The 16,756-nt window shown below is 37.2% G+C and overlaps 1 protein-coding gene across 1 annotated transcript in view; it reads right to left on the bottom strand.

The window, feature by feature from the left end:
* The window catches only part of SKAP2 (src kinase associated phosphoprotein 2), a 163,568-nt gene that overhangs the window by 11,834 nt on the left and 134,978 nt on the right, over nt 1-16,756 (bottom strand). Inside the window, exons 10-11 of the mRNA XM_065939120.1 lie at nt 11,131-11,208; nt 5,433-5,545 (exon numbers count right to left, since the gene is read on the bottom strand). Coding sequence (XP_065795192.1) covers nt 5,433-5,545; nt 11,131-11,208 — 191 coding nt within the window. The remainder of the gene's footprint in view (nt 1-5,432; nt 5,546-11,130; nt 11,209-16,756) is intronic.

The following is a 16,756-nucleotide window of genomic DNA, read 5'->3' as shown; positions in this document are numbered from 1 at the left end:
AGGGAGGCAATGCTTGAAACTCTAAATGATGCACACTAAAAAACGCCCTTTTACTGTATATTAGTGAACACTGACAATCTACATTTCCTGTTTTGACTTAATTAAAAAAAGTCTCAAAAAGCCCAAGTCACATTTGTCGTAAACAAGATGAAATTTTCCAGGATTCTTAACTCTCTTTATTTTTCTGTTAATAGCAGACAAAGCAGCATGCCTCTTTCCTGCTGAAGCATAGCTCTTCTGTCATTAAGTCTCCAAAAATAATTTATTGCCTTAAAAGTAAGAATAGGAATGTGGTTAGCAATTTACTGGTGAGTACAGATTGAAAGATAAACTAACAGCGATGTAAATCCAGAACAGCAAGTAGAATAACATAACCCAAGAGGTATGTGGCATGGAATATGCCTACAGCTATATAACCTGGATCCTGCTATCAAAATTATAAAACTTCATATATAAATACAGTTTTAGGATAAAACTATTAATTATAATATTATGTCTATTTAAGGTGATAACAAAATTGAAATGCAAACCAGTAGAAGGATTTAGCACAATTTTAAACAAACTGATTCATAAAAATAATAAAAAATAAAAAGATTTTCAACCTCCAATGTTATTTTCCCCATCTAATAAATCTGAAACTAGGTTTTGTGTTTCAGAATAACTTCACTAACAAGGCAGTTGTCCCTGTCGTTCAGTCGCTAAGTCATGTCCTACTCTTTGCGACCCCATGGACTAGAGCACACCAGGCTCCTTGTCCCCCACTATCTCCCAGAGTTTGCTCAAGTTCATGTCCATTGAGTTGGTCATGCTACCTAACCATCTCATAAAAATACGTACTTCACTTTAATTCATCCCTATAAATATCTTCCACTTTAGGGAGGAGGGAAAAAGACTTCAAAATCTCCACTGAACTAGAGAAGTATATAAAATGTTTTGACACATTAAAGAAACAGCAGTGATGTTACATGAAAAGAATTGTAAGCAACACAGTCTTGTGTTTTTAGGCAAGCAGTATTTGAATTTATTATTAGCGAGGTTCAAAGGTTAAAACTAAGAAAATGCCAGACACTTTGAAGGAGGGCTGGCTCAGCCAGGGGTCACGTGACAGCTACTAATTGGAAAATGCTAAAAAGGGAAGTGGGAAGGGCAGAGTATCTGCCTTCTCTGCCTTCCTTATTGTAACATTTGATTTTTACCAGAAGAAAAAAAGAAAGCTAAGATTTGCATAACTCTCAAAAGAGGCTTGAAATAAATAAATCACCCACAGCAGACACCCCATCAAGACTTCCTTGCAATAATAGGAAAAACAAAAACCCGAAAAGGCTGAATTTTAAAATCAAACTATATTGGAGAATTTTAATAAAGCAAGCCTGATTGTCAAAGTAGCTAAATTGTTTTGTCATTATATTTACCAAATTAAAATACTCTTGATTATATATAGTATATGCCATTTTATTTCTTGATTTGTCTAAATATTTATATTGAAAAGAATGAATCTTTTAAACTACCTTGTGTGCCTTTTTTAAAAGACTGTTTTCAGAACTGACAATCTTCCAGAAGGTAAGTCAAATCAATGATAATTATATACTGCAAACTATAGATCAGTTAATTATAGAAAGCAGCTTGTATTTCTTTGAAATCTTTTAAATGGTATTTTTTATTAGACAAGTCATGGAACTAATTTTTTTAACTAAGTACACATTTTTTATGTCTCTATAAATATTGTTAGACTCCTTAAAATGCATTCTTCCTTAAGTATACAATTTTTACATTTAATTCAGAATGATGAAAAGAATTTTCATGATTAATGCTTATACTTTATTGACATGAGATAGGAAAGTAATAACCCATAGCTAGATTTAAAGTTGGATTTATGACATCATTTTGCTTGTGCACATTAGCTGCAATTACCTGCACCACTCATTCTGAGCCACTAGATGGTGTAAAAAATAAATTTAAATGGTAAAAATTTCATTTCATCACCATGAAATCTAAATATAACTGAGAAAGATTAAACAAATTTCTAGGTATATAATAATGCTAGTGATTTTTATTATCTACTGTACTTTAAAAAAAACTACTAATACATAGCATCAGCTCCACCTTGATCTAGAAACAAGTCCTTTTGAGCAATTTTTTCTCTCTACTAAGGACCTTGAGATCTGAATTTATAATGATACTCAGCACTCAAACTGCTGTCATCATTCATGTATTAAATAAATTTATTATATTAAACTATGGTCTACGTTTGCCAAAATTTTGATAAAAACTGAAAGACAAAGCAAATATAAAATTAGAGGATCACAGAGGTTCCTATCTGAACTCACCCAAAGTCAAATGGGGAAGTAAAAGTCTTCACAAATATATCCTGAACCTCAAGGCAACCTGACAACAAATAGCTAAGATGCTCATTAACAGCCCTGAGTGTGTTCAAATTCCACTGAGGGAAAACTAAGTGTCCTTTCTTTCACCCTCACTAAGACCAACCTGGTTGATTCTACTAGGTCCACAGCTGGGTAAATATGGGTATTTACTCATCCAGCCAATGGTGACAATGTGCTAGCTAACAAAGTCTTGTCTCTTCTTTCAAAAGACAAAATGAGTTCCAGAAAAAATGCCCACCTCCAGAAGGCATCTCAGGAAATGCTGACGGTGGAACTTTAAACCGTGTGAAAGGGTGATAAAGGAAGTATTTTTGGTCAGCCCAAATAACAGCATTTAGACATTTTAGATGGGAGAATACTCTCCCTAAGCATGAGTTTGAGCAAACTCCAGGAGATAGTGAAGGACAGGGAAGCCTGGAGTGCTGCAGTCCATGGGGTCACAAAGAGTTGGACACGACTGAGCGACTGGACAACAATATTCTTATGAGCTGGACTTTAACCACCTAACTTAGCTTTACGACGTGTGTGCGTGTGTGTGCTAAGTTGCTTCAGTCGTGTCCAACTCTGTGTGACCCCTTGGACTGTAGCCCACCAGGCTCCTCCGTCCACAGGATTCTCCAGGCAAGAATACTGGAGTGGGTTGCTGTGTCCTCCTCCAGGGGAGTCTTCCCAACCCAGGGATGGAAACTGCGTCTCTTATGTCTCCCGCATTGGCAGGCAGGCTCATTATCATGAGCACTACCTAAAATTACCATCTCCACAGAACAGGTTTGGGAGAAAAGGAATGACTTCCCCCAGAATCCTAAATATATGATACACACCCATAAGTACTTTCAATTTCACATTCACAGAAAATGATTTTCTGAGGCAATGGCAGAAATAAGACAAGCCTATGGGGGCACTGCTTGCTTCACAGCCTGTCCCAGAGGCTGGTACTCTGAGGCTTTCAGCAACAAAGACTACTTGATTCATAAAGAAAGCTTCAAGAACAAACCCACATGGGCTTTTAAGTTTCATATTTTACCACACAAATATAATGGCTGCATGCCATTTATCCCTACAGTCTGAAATTCCAAGTGGAAGCTAATCAACCTTTTAATTTTATATGCAATTTTACACACAATTGAATTTTATGCAGCTAAATTGGTGAAAGAAAACCGTGAGCTAAGTAAATTTGAGGAATGATTCCAAGAAAGTTTCTTGTCAAGAACTGAAACTAATCAGTTTGCTTTCTATATTAAGTAACTGACTCAAAAAGCTGTCATTTTAACATGAACTATTGAAAGCTCTGTAGTAGGCTTAATCCAACAGTTGTGACATGGCTGTTTATAGTTTCCAAGAACTGAAAGCATCCTTCTAAAAAAACAAAAAACTTACACTGGTGAGCAGAGGACTATGAGAAATAAGAAACAGGTCTTACTTGGGCACCTGAGCTAGCAATGATCACAGCTGGCTGTATTTACTTAATATTTCCACCCAGTAATCTGTAAGTGTTTATATCTCATTTCTTTTGGATTCCTGGTGCCTAGAATGGGCCCTTGCATATTTTAGGTACTTTATGATGGTTACAAATTAAATACAAGTAAGGAAAGAAGGGGAGTGGGGGAGAAAGGAGGGGGAAAGGTGGGAAGATTGAAGCACAAGACAAAAAACAAGAGCAGAAAGCCCTGGTCTGGGAGTCAAGATGCTTGGTTAAAGGACTGGCTCTGGTACCTTCTTGATGCAAGTTCACTTATCGGTGAAACCGAGGACAGACAGATGAGCCCAAAGGTCTCTCACTCCAATGTTCTACGATTCTCTGTGTATGATTTTACACACCAGTCAACTAGTGTTTAAATTCAATAAGCGATCTTATTTCCAAATTCTCCTCTGTATCTAATAAGTCATACTATCTTGCCAAAAGGTTAAAAATATTTCTCTAACGAGGACTGATGTTGAAGCTGAAACTCCAATACTTTGGCCACCTGATGCAAAGAGCTGACTCATCTGAAAAGACCCTGATGCTGGGAAAGATTGAGGGCAGGAGGAGAAGGGGACGGAAGAGGATGAGATGGTTGGATGGCATCACTGACTCGATGGACATGAGTTTGGGTGAACTCCGGGAGTTGGTGATGGACAGGGAGGAATGGCATGCTGCGGTTCATGGGGTTGCAGAGTCAGACACGACTGAGCGACTGAACTGAACTGAATCAACAAAGAACACTAAACTTCTAAACTTGTAATTTATATAATATTTCTCTATCTATATTTAAATAGTTTCTATATATTGTTTGTTTCTAAAGTGGCCTCATGAAACAGACTGAGGGAGATATTTTTAATCCCCATATTACAGCAGGCAAAGTTAAAATATGGAAAACTAAAGGAACCCATTCATGTCTTTAGAAGTGTAATCAATTAAGAAACTCGACTTTTAGATAGATCTAAGGACAGAAAGATTTTGAATAATCCAGTGTCTTAAGAGGCAGAAACAATGATTTTTTTTTAATATATGAGGATGAGTTCATAGCAATACACTTTGATATTATGTTTACAAGTACAATTATGCTAAACTTTAAAAAATTACCTACACCTGTCTGAATAGAAGAGTATTGCTTTTAAATTGTCGGAACACCCGATGTATTTACATAAAGATGAAAAACTTGTTCTATAAACACAGTGTTTCCAGTAGTGAATGGCAGACAAAATCAGAATAAGCACACAGAAGAATAAAAAGGAAGAGGAAAGAAAAACATAATAAATAACCTAATACCTTACAATGTTAACTTTCACATAAGTATATTGTTTCTGGAGAAGGCAGTATGTGGATGGGAGCCAAAGGCTGAAGTGATAGGTAAACACACTGTTAAGTTGAATCCTGTTATCAGATTGTGTTTAAAATTTGATTATATTTCACTTGACAAAATAATTAATTATGGTGAACTCCCAATTGTTAACAGGGATCTAGAAGAATTCCAGTTGGCATTTTTCCCCAGTGTCCTCGATCCAAATAGATAGAAATCCAGCTTCGTAGTCACCCTTTACAGTTGTCATACTGGGGTATCTGCTTACCTTGCTAAGAATGTAAATCACATCACCACGCTTAAATGACAGTTCATCAGAAAGAGCTCCTGTGCAGTCCCACAAACCCTGGTAAAAATTAGCATAATCGGTGCTTTTATCTCCTGGGAAGAAGAAAGAGAAAACAAGAGTTAATTTTCCTGTAATGGGCCCGTATTTTTAAATGAACCAATAGTAAATCAAAAAAAAATTTGTCCTTAAAAAAAAAATTTGTCCTCATTCAAAGAACACTTCATTACATCCACAAAAGAATCCTACTTCTTGCTCTCATCTAAGAATTCTTTTCAAAAAGATCTGATTTTGAATGTCTCTTTTTTCCTCTCTCCCTCTCTTGTTCTTACCTAAAACTTGCAACTGCAGTAAGCTTCTTCAAACCAGCACCTAAGTTACTTCCCACCTATTTTCTATAACAAACTTAAGCCCACTTGCAACATGTTTTGAAGATAAGTCAGCTTTCCTGCATAATGAACAATATGCATGAGATATGATAAACAGGCTGTAAAATAAGCACTGGACAGAATTTGAACTGAAACTACAGAAATAAGCACAGGGCATAATAATAATAATAAAGGAGATAAGATAGAAATATAAACAAACAAGATAACACAAAAAACATTTTTTTAAGTTTTTTAAAATGCAAAACTAGTTAAAGGAAGAGAATAAACTGAAAGTGATCTAACAGATAATTCCAGCTCTTATCTTTGAGGACCTTTGTACCCAAAGCCTCTCAAAGTTATTTCCAAACTATTTTAGCAACTTTGAAACTGCCAGTGCTGAAGGTGCATTTTTCAAGATTTCTGTCAGCCCTGGTTTAGGACATTAGACTCTGAATAAACACGCGACATACACTGGAGTTATCAGCTCATCCTTCTCACAGCATAAGCACAATGGATGCGATGTGCTCCAACTGCCATACAGACCATTAACTGATTGATTATTTAGCGCTCTCCATTCTGTGATACCACAATAAACTGGGTAATAAATGCTTTTCACTTATACAATGTGGGCTGCCTGAAACAGCGCAGAGTTAAACACACTGGCTGCTTTTGTTACACTGAGAACTGTTTCCTGTTTTTAATTTCATGATAATTGAGTTTTGATGAGTTAACGCAAAAAGAATGCAAGTAATATCAATAAGATGTCCGTGTATTCACTAACCAGGCAGAACATACATGTGCTGACAACTTCCCTCACTGGAATGTCATCTTTGAATTCTGAGGGGATAACTGTGGAGATGCATGGTGGATCGGGGTTGTCATCTTAGTTTTGTTATATGACTCTCAGACAGCAGGCTCCTTGGCAATTCCAACACAGTCGGTCATATTAGCGTGTCATGAAGGCATTCATCTTATTACACATAGTTTGTGATTTACACAAAGTCTTAGGTTTATTAGAAATTTTAAAAATTCTTTTTAGTATTTGAAACATTTTTTTAAGCCCCAAAGAAAACCTGAATAATATGGAGTCTATTTAGGAAGTAAGACACTACTTTTTCATTATATTTATATTATAAATAAGGACCAGAATACACAACCAGAAAAAAATCCTCTTATTAAATTTTTCCCCTTGTTTTCTAAGGATTAAAAAAAGGAGAAAAGGAAAGGTGGGAGAGAAGGAAGAAGGGAGACAGAGAGACAGACACCTTATTGACTTCGCTCTTGCATGTGGGCACTCATCACTGAAGCCAGCAGGGGCGTACACATGCCCAGGAATCCAACCAAGACCTAACAATGCTCTGCGGCCGCCCTTAGTGCAATTTTCCCCTCAAAGCATGTATTAAGCAAATTCTATGAATGGACACTAGAGGGCACTCTGGCTGGACAGATCACTCCAAACATTGTCAAAATGTTTTTTTAGAAAAAAATTACTTAATAATAAAGTGACTGATTTCCTTTAAAAACCACTTATTTAGACAAATAGGGATTTAGAAGTTGAAACATTCTAGTCAGATTAAATCAACTGCTAACTGGGTCAAATGTTGCGCCCCGTGCCGTCCGTCAGTGTCAGTTTAAAAGTCAAGGAATTAGAGCAAAGACAGGATGACATCATTTCACAGGCGAGGCCCTCCCCGACAGCCACTGGCCAGGAGGTAAAAGGACTAAATCGCTGGTCGCCCCCGTGGAGGCTTCTGTGTGTTCCCCATGCTGCTCAGCCTTAGGCTCTATCCCAAAAGGTTGAAGAAAAAAACTTGGGCTAAAAACAAGAGAAGTTTTGGCTTAGCTGGCGCATCCCAGTGGGTTCTTCAGCTGTTCAGCCTGCTGCCTAATCTTTCCTTTTTCAGATTCTCGCAGAACAATTTTTCATGCAGTAGATTTTCAAAAGGTGGGGTGATGGGGAGAAGGAGGGAAAAAAAAAGTATATGGTGATTTCTAACACATAATCCTTATCACTTTGGGGTCTTTCTTCCCCTCGATGCACTTGGTGAAACCCCCATTAACACTAATGGGAGTTACAGGAGTGCAGGAGGAGAAGAGAGACCCCCACCGAGCGCAAGATGCATTGCTCCCGAGATGTGCATCACGGGCATTTCATTAAATCTCACTGCTGTAAAGAGGCAACAGAGCCAGCGATCTGGCAATCCTGGGAACAAGAGGCATTTTCTACTTTGCTTTCTGTAATCTTGATGATGTTATCCAAAGACCAATCTCATTTCTGTGTCCCATATGTGAGCTCTGTTAAAGAATAATAAGTTGTTTATGTCACATGGCTACATGTATACACAATTGACTATTCTTTCTATTTCAGCATGCAATATTAGTTATGATGTAGAAGAATCACAACTGGGGAGATAACCTGGCAGTGTGTGTTAATTAGCCTTAGTCTCTTTAGGAAAGCAATGTCAAAATTCTTAGTATGAATTCTAGACATAAAAATTAAGAATTATCTTGCTCCTTAGAGAGCAGCAAGCTCCTCTGGTTTACTTTTCTAATTTTTTTTCTGTACTAGATTTTTATTCATTTCCTCTTCAGTGCATTTTTTTCTTTATAATTTATTTATTTTTAATTGGAGGATAACTGCTTTACAACATTGTGTTGGTTTCTGCCTACTATTCTAAATTTAAGTGTGGCTAAACATACACAAAAAATTGCACATCGATATCCTTGGAAGCACTGTGGGTTCACAAAGGTTAACACCACTTGTACATTGAAAAAATAATGCATGTGAGATGTGCTTTTTGCAAACAACAACAAAAAATGGAATGGAGTACAATGTCATAAACCACCACCAATAAGCTTACTTTCTGAATACAACTTAAATCTGTTTAGTTGTTTTTACTGCATACATTAATTTTTATATTCTTAATTAGTTTTCCGATTCTATCCACGTCATGATCAACAACTTCAAAATTACCAAAAATAATCATCTCCTTATGTTTCTTGTCCTGAGAGGCATATATGGTTAAAAGAAGAAGGTAAAGAAAGAAAATAACATTCTAAACTAGCCAGCTAGTGAAAAATTTAAACAATGTACTTGCACCTGTAAGTTAAACAAGCAAAAACAGAACACTGGGTAATAAAAACAGAACTGTTACGAAAGTATAAGCTAAATACTGGAGATATTTAGTTTTGCAAAAATGAAAGGATTTTTAAAACATGATGACAATAGATGGAACACACGATGATAGATAATGAAGAATGTCTTCTTGAGTAGTGTTAAAGGTTTAAAAACTATTTTAGAAAAATAAGCATATTATACAAAGCTCAAAAAAATCACATGGAATCTTTTTTCATAGATATAAAAATAAATGCAAGCTTAAGCATGAAAGAACTTGTAAGAAATATAAGATTAATTCTGTTTTTGCTTACATATTTCACATTAGTCTGAATTTTTTTTTTTTTACTAAAATCAGTCAATGTGAAAAATATATAACATTCTTGAGTAAGGTTAGAAGTTCACATCATGTGATGCTCAGCAAGATAGTAATACCCTTGTCAACTCACTGCCCTGCACAGCAAACAAACTTCTAGTGTTACATCTTTGACAGCTTGGGGAGAGCAAAGGTCACTGCTATGCAAAAGCATTAAAACTGTTGCTTGAAAAGAATTTCGTGTCACTAAAGATAAGAATTATTGCAGTGCTTTATAGCTATTCATGAAAAGCTAGATCTCCTTATTGCATTCCTTTGAGGAAAAACATTTGTTTTTCCTTCCCTCAAAGGCAAAAATTTTGGAGAGTTACTTTAAAAGGATTTTTGAAAAATATAATTGCTTTAAACCAAAACACTTATATTTATGGGAAAATATCTGTATGTGTCCAGTTTCCACACCTGCACTGAAATTTAAAAAAAGAAAAATGACATGCTTTTAGCAGAAGCTTCATGATAACAAAACATATGTACTTCCACTGCCACTGAATGTCATCCTCAAGGTTCTGCTCAGACATGGTGTTTATAGCTGCATTTTGCAGGAACAGAGGCCTCACATCTAATGACTGCGTCCTCACTTCCTTTCTGAACAAAGCACGCCCAAAGCTCATGCACCAACCTGTTCCTGCTTTCCTGCCCAGGTCCGGAAGCCAGGCCTCTGCTTCCTCTCCACATGGCACGGGAGGAAGGACTCTGCAGAGCCACTTCCTGCACACACACTTCTTGTCCACCCTGCCCCTGACAGCTTGCAAGAGTGATGTATGGCCGTATCAGCCAGGGGAGGCGACCCCCGTCTATAGCTCTTTGCAGGACACGGGATGATATGGCAGACCTTGCCCCAGCTGACATGTGGCTATGAAGAGGTGTAAAGTCCTGATAAGCAGGCAGTCCTTCTCTTCTTTCTGTGTAAAATAATTGCTGATTTATCAAAACTAACCTCATGCCTGCACTACAGATATGGTTTATCTCCTGCTATTTGGAAATAACAACCAGCAAGAAAAGTTGCTTGTATCATGTGATTCTGTACAGAGCATATGTAGCTATTTTTCCAGTCTCAGTCATAATTAGCACTTGGGGCCACGTGCCAAGTGGAAATGGATAAGTGGAATATCCTTCCTAGCCTTCTAGGCCACCAGTGTCCTTTTCCCATTTTTAAGCTGCTGTCACTGGACTCTGGCATTTCTTACCCAATTCATTTGCTTTCTGTGTTAATCATATGCAATGAAGATATGCATGGCCAACATTTAAACAGGCTGCAGATCAATTAGCGGTCTTAAGTTTATCTGATTTTTATCAAAGAAGACAGAGCTGTGGGTCGATTGTCAGAGCCTGTGTCAAGTTGACCTTTTCAGAGATGTCTACATTGCTAGTCCCCTGGGCAACTTGTTGTCCCCTGTTAGTCTCTGAATGGCAGAAGTCTGTTCTGCTCAAGCACAAAGTATACACAGATGTCTATATTACATTCTTATAGGTTTGACAGCAACTGCATGTTGTATCTATAAACTGTCCTTTAGCAGTGACACTTCCTCAATGATGATAAGCTAATTTATGCAACTAAATCTCCTTTGTGCAGAAATGAAAGCTAATTGAGTCATTACAAAGTAATTCAGGAAGGAATACCTTGTATAAATTGGCTTACTTTATAAATCCTTCTCAAGTGGTTTTCATGCATCCTAAATGGGTCTAAGCAGCTTATCAGCTATAAGAGATCCAGACCCAAGGACCCAACCCCAGGGAGCTGAGGACACATCTTTAGAGTAGGGAGAAAGTAATGAAAAGGAAAGTGAACAAGACCAAAATAAGCTTTTCCTACCAACTCATTACCTGTGGTGTGGTGAACACTGTCCTGACTCATCTTCCTTTGTTCCTCCACTTTCATCAGAGCTCCGTCCTCCTCCTCTTCTGTAAATAAACAACAAATGGAACGCTGAAGTCCAGTACGAACAACACAGTACTCACTCCATCTTAAGAGCAAAACTAAAAGTTTATTAACACAAAAATAATCCTTTTCAAAGAATGAAACCACTCAACATTCACATTTCTTTTTCAATAACCTAAAGTTGAACAAATGAATCTATAGCTATATCCAACTAGCAACCTGACTAGTTGACTTGATAAAGTTTAAGGTGTGTACTAACATTTCACATATTTTGTTTTAAATGCTCACAGAAATTCATCTGGAACAATCTTAAATCCAGAAAAGCCCTAAAAATCCAGTAAAATGATACCCAGAATTATATGGATTGACCACATTATACTGTGGCACGAATACCACACATAATAAAATCACTGTCCCTAAAACATCAACAGAACAGAGAAAATATGTGCTATAAAATAGTTAACTTGTAAGTCATTTATTGAGTATCAGATACTTCATATTTCAGATACTTACAGAGAGATACTAGAATGATCCTCACCATTCAAGGTAATTCCCCCCAAATTATACTCAGGACATACTATGTCTCATACACTATAACAGATGTCAAGATTTTATAGATAAACCTTTTTAAATCCTTATTTTACAGAGAAATAAGTTGAGGCTCAAAAAGGTAAAGAAACTTCCAATGTGTGTTATTCAAATTTAGATTTGTGATTCCAAAGTTCATACTCTTCATCCTAATATGTTCATATATATCCTTATATTATGTCTCCACTCCCCCACCACACTCCTTCTTCAAGTTATAGGAGAAAGAAAATGATATAAGATTAAATGCTGCTGCTGCTAAGTCTCTTCAGTTATGTCCGACTCTGTGCGACCCCATAGACGGCAGCCCACCAGGCTCCACCATCCCTGGGATTCTCCAGGCAAGAACACTGGAGTGGGTTGCCATTTCCTTCTCCAGTGCATGAAAGGGAAAAGTGAAAGTTAAGTTGCTCAGTCGTGTCTGACTCAGCGACCCCATGGACTGCAGCCCATCAGGCTCCTCCATCCATGGGAGTTTCAAGGCAAGAGCACTGCAGTGGGTTGCCATTGCCTTCTCCGAAAATTAAATGAGAAGAGTTTTAAACAAAGTCAATAGACTATTCAATTCTTTAACTCACAAAGAAATATTTAATATATGACCACTTCCTTCACTGAAAGATTTATATGAAATTTAGAAATATTTAAGGCAGGACATAGGAACAAAATGTCATGTCAAGGAAAAAGCTGGGTTCAAAAAGAATCACAATTTCAAGAAAAATCAAAATTTTAAAGAAAAAAATGCAAAAAATACAAATATGGTCATTATCACTATTAAAGAATTTAGCAAATAAATCTTCATTGAGCATTAACCACTTGTAAGAGAGAGGGTCTACCAGACAGGAGGAGAGGCATGGACAAAAGGACAAGGTACAGGTATATTCATTTTGGTTAAAGAATGTGGTGCTGGCAGAGGAAGAGGAGGATAGGAAATAATGGTAGTTGTTTGGGCAAATTGTCGATAAGTCATGAACATTCAGCTAGGGACTTCAGACACTTCCATGTTTGGTGAGGAATAAAAGCCCCCCGCCACCACCAACCTCCCCACCGCCCCCAAATTTCTGAAGTGAGAAAGGGCAGGACTGAAATTGCTCAAGCATTGTCCATCTGATCTCATTGTCCCAGTCAACTGAGAGAAGGGGCACAGAGAGGCCAGTCCCAGTCTGGCTAAAGGGGAAGTCAGTCCTGAGCTGGAGGGGCAGAGAACATGGAGCGGAGATGATTACAAGAGGGGAAGGAACTAGGATAGACAAACTCTGCCTGACTGGATGTGGAGGGCTAAGCGAAAAGAACAAGCAACCAAGGATGACTCACGTTTTGAGTTTGGTTAACTGAGAAGTGGAAACATCTTTACTAAAAAGAGTAGAGCCAAGATAAACTGTTGTCCTGGGTGGCGGGGAGTGGGTGGCAGGGAGGGTGGAAACCACAAGGAGTTGTGTTTCTGGCACTAGAGATTTAACACAGGGGCGGGGCAGTCCAGGGGAGACTGGGAAGTTTGGTAAAGAGATCAACAATGCATATGTGAATTGAGACATCTCATGCAGATTTTAAAGTGGTGATAAATAAAAACCAGCATTTAAATCAAGCTTGAGAGTTTACAATTATAACTGTTACAAATTTTTGTAACTCAATTCCAACTAAAGAATGAAAGGTCCAATACGGAACAGCTGGAAACCATTGGCACATTATACTAATGGATTAACTTAAACCTAAAATTGTCAGTTTAATATAGTCAGTCAAATAGTAATGAGTACACAGAAGACCTAACAAAAACTCTAATACTAAATCCTGTCTCTTTTCAACAATTGCCTCATTTATATTAACCCTCAAGAACTAGCTAACATAAATGGGTTAATAGGGTGTTTTAATATAAAATTTAAAGGTTTTAGGGACATTTACAGTCATTTAGTCCAAGCATCTCATTTTACAAATCATTCATGTTTTTAAGGTGAAGGAGAAGGCTTTCTGTACTTTTCACACTTTCTCTCCCCAGTACTCTCTCTCTTCCAATTTGGTCACAAATTCAATGCTGCTGCTGCTAAATTGCTTCAGTTGTGTCAGACTCTGTGTGACTGCATAGATGGCAGCCCCCCAGGCTCACCCGTCCCTGGGATTCTCCAGGCAAGAACACTGGAGTGGGTTGCCATTTCCTTCTCCAATGCAGGAAAGTGAAAAGTGACAGTGAAGTTGCTCAGTTGTGTCTGGCTCTTAACGACCCCATGGACTGCAGCCCACTAGGCTCCTCCGTCCATGGGATTTTCCAGGCAAGAGTACTGGAGTGGGGAGCCATTGCCTTCTCCACACAAATTCAATAGTAAGAAGTAAATTGAAAAACAGTTAAGGGTGCTTATCCTGAAGTCAAAAGCTATAACCACATCAATATAGAAAGTACTATTCCTGGCTCTTAAGAAGACACTATGGGATTTAGACTCACCACCCAAAGTCAGGGTCAAGATATTATAAAAGCTAATTACAATAATTTAGCGGGAAAATCTCTGCTCTTGGCGAAGTTGTCAATGAATTTAGAATTTACTCCTAAGAACTGTTCTTATTTTATTAAAATGTGTCTATAATGTGTACAATATATTCTTAATCAGAATGATATTCAAAATATTTACTTAACTATCAATATTTTCTGTGAAGTATCCAAATTGAAATCCAAGTGAGATGTTTAATAAGAAGTATTTTAGAGGATAGGATCCACATTAAAAACATTCCTTTCTCTTTTCAAACCTAGTACTGATATCTTCAGGGCAGAGCCTTCTGTGTTTCATACGTCAATTTTTCTTAACAACAGTCAAGCAACTCATTTTATCTTGGGCTAACAGTACGGTTTCCACATAAAAGACAACAAAATCAAATTTGGGGAGTATGTGTTCTTTTCTAGCCTTACAAAAAAACAACTCAGACTGAATCTTGAATAGAATCTGGTACAAGGGAGATGTTCAATAAATATCAAGTAAAAAAATGGGTTCCAAAATCATGAAAATAAATCTTATTACTATAATCATTTACTAACAGCAAAACTCTCCACATAATCCAAAAAATATATATGGACAAGTGACCAAATTCTAGGTTATAATCAACTTTATAATATATTAGATATATACATGTTTTATTGAGGTTTATTATTAAACATATTTTATTTGAGGTTGAGGCACAATGTCATTATACAATACTAATTAATATCTCAAATAGTCAATGTTTGTGGGTTAATATATTCCATTCAACATTTTAATAACAGTAAACAAAAACAGCTCAGCTATGCACTAAAATCCATCAAACCACACAGATGGTTATAAGGTTTTCATTAAGTGGTTTCCATAGCAATCATATTGCAAATCTGGAAGCTTCTTGCAAATAAGCAGCTTGTATTTACATGCCTCTCAGCTGCAGCACAAAACTCTTCAGCATGTGAAGTTATTATTCCAACCACACATTGTTAGGAGAATCATTGGGAGATTATTTTTTTTTATCAGACAGGATGAAAATAATAATAAAGTGAACTAATTGCAGAAGATAACTCAAGCATAGTTATACATTTACTAAACTAACCAATGAGTCTTAAAAATATTCTGATATTGCTTCTCAGCCTTTTGGCTAAGATCACGTGTAAAAATGTTCTGATAGTCACTGAAAGGTTTTAACATTAAACCCTGTCAAAAATATGAGACCTCCAGGAACAACCAGACCCTAGTGAATCTAAAAGCTTTAACTCTACTCTCACTCTTTTTTTTTTTTGATAGATATTTAGTCTTTTTTCTGAGGTGAGCAAAAAGAGAAGGAATAGCAGAAAACTGAGTCTTCCCAAATCTTTTTTTCAGGATGACTACCATTTGAGGAAATGCTTACTGTGGGAAGAGTCAAGACCCTTTTTGTCCCCTGCTAGATTAATCAATTTAATTTACAAATTGATCCAGTTCCATAACAGATGGATTATTACCCTAATAAGGATCAAAGATCTGTCTAGCTATGCAGTTTTTACAAAATGGGCTATTTCTGGCTTGCTAATGTTCTTTTTTAAGGTTAAATAACCAAAAAAGAAAAGTGATAAGCCAATGACGTTTATCTGACAATGCTTGAAAAAGGCTAAAGACAATTTATCAGCACCAAAACAGGGTGTGTGATGTTCACAGCAGGGCTAAAGATTGATACTATAATGTTTTCCAGGAAGAAGAGGGTAAGTCGACTTATCCTCTGAGTTAGTCCCTCAGTCCTGTCTGACTTTGCAATCCCATGGACTGTAGCCTGCAAGCTCCTCTGTCCATGGGAGTTCCCAGGCAAGAATACTGGAGTGGATTGCCATTCCCCTCTCCAGGGAATGTTCCTGGCCCAGGGATCAAACCTGGGTCACCTGCACTGCAGGCAGATTCTTTACTGTCTGAGCCACCAGGGAACACTATATACATTTATATTCATCACGTAACTAAATCCTCCTAACAATTCTATGAAGCAACAATAGGAACTTTCATCCTCTTTATGTATGCAAAAGTGACAAGTACAGAGCTTAATTAACTTGTCCAGGTTCACACAACCAGTTAGAAAAAGAGCTGGGATTTAAACTTCCACATCTGTCACTGAAGCCCCAGCTCTAAGACATGGCACCATTGCCTTGATTTTCACTAAAATCTTTAGTTTATAGATATATTTTTTGGCTAAAATTTCATTTGAATATTGGCTGCTTGTAGACTTGGAAAACATTTTCACAAAAGTGGGTAGCTTCTCTCCTACCATAGCACTGTATTTGAGGTACATCTTAGGTTAAGCAGTTCTCTCAGTGATGATTTAGAAACAGAATTTCAAGTTGGGATGCCCCAAACATGTATCTTTTCTATTCTCTTGCCCACTTCTTTCTAATCTTTAACATTCTGCCCCTAAAGCCAGCACACAGTATTTGATACTTTGTAAAGGTCTCTAAGGCAACTCACATATTTAGAATGCTGGAGTGGGTAGTCTTTTTCTTCTCCAGAGGATCTTCCCAACCCAAGG

Source organism: Muntiacus reevesi, chromosome 6 (assembly GCF_963930625.1).
Source record: "Muntiacus reevesi chromosome 6, mMunRee1.1, whole genome shotgun sequence".
In the NCBI taxonomy this organism is placed as follows: domain Eukaryota; kingdom Metazoa; phylum Chordata; class Mammalia; order Artiodactyla; family Cervidae; genus Muntiacus; species Muntiacus reevesi.
Note: the sequence above shows the minus strand (reverse complement) of the source record. Positions and strands in the feature narration are given on the sequence as shown.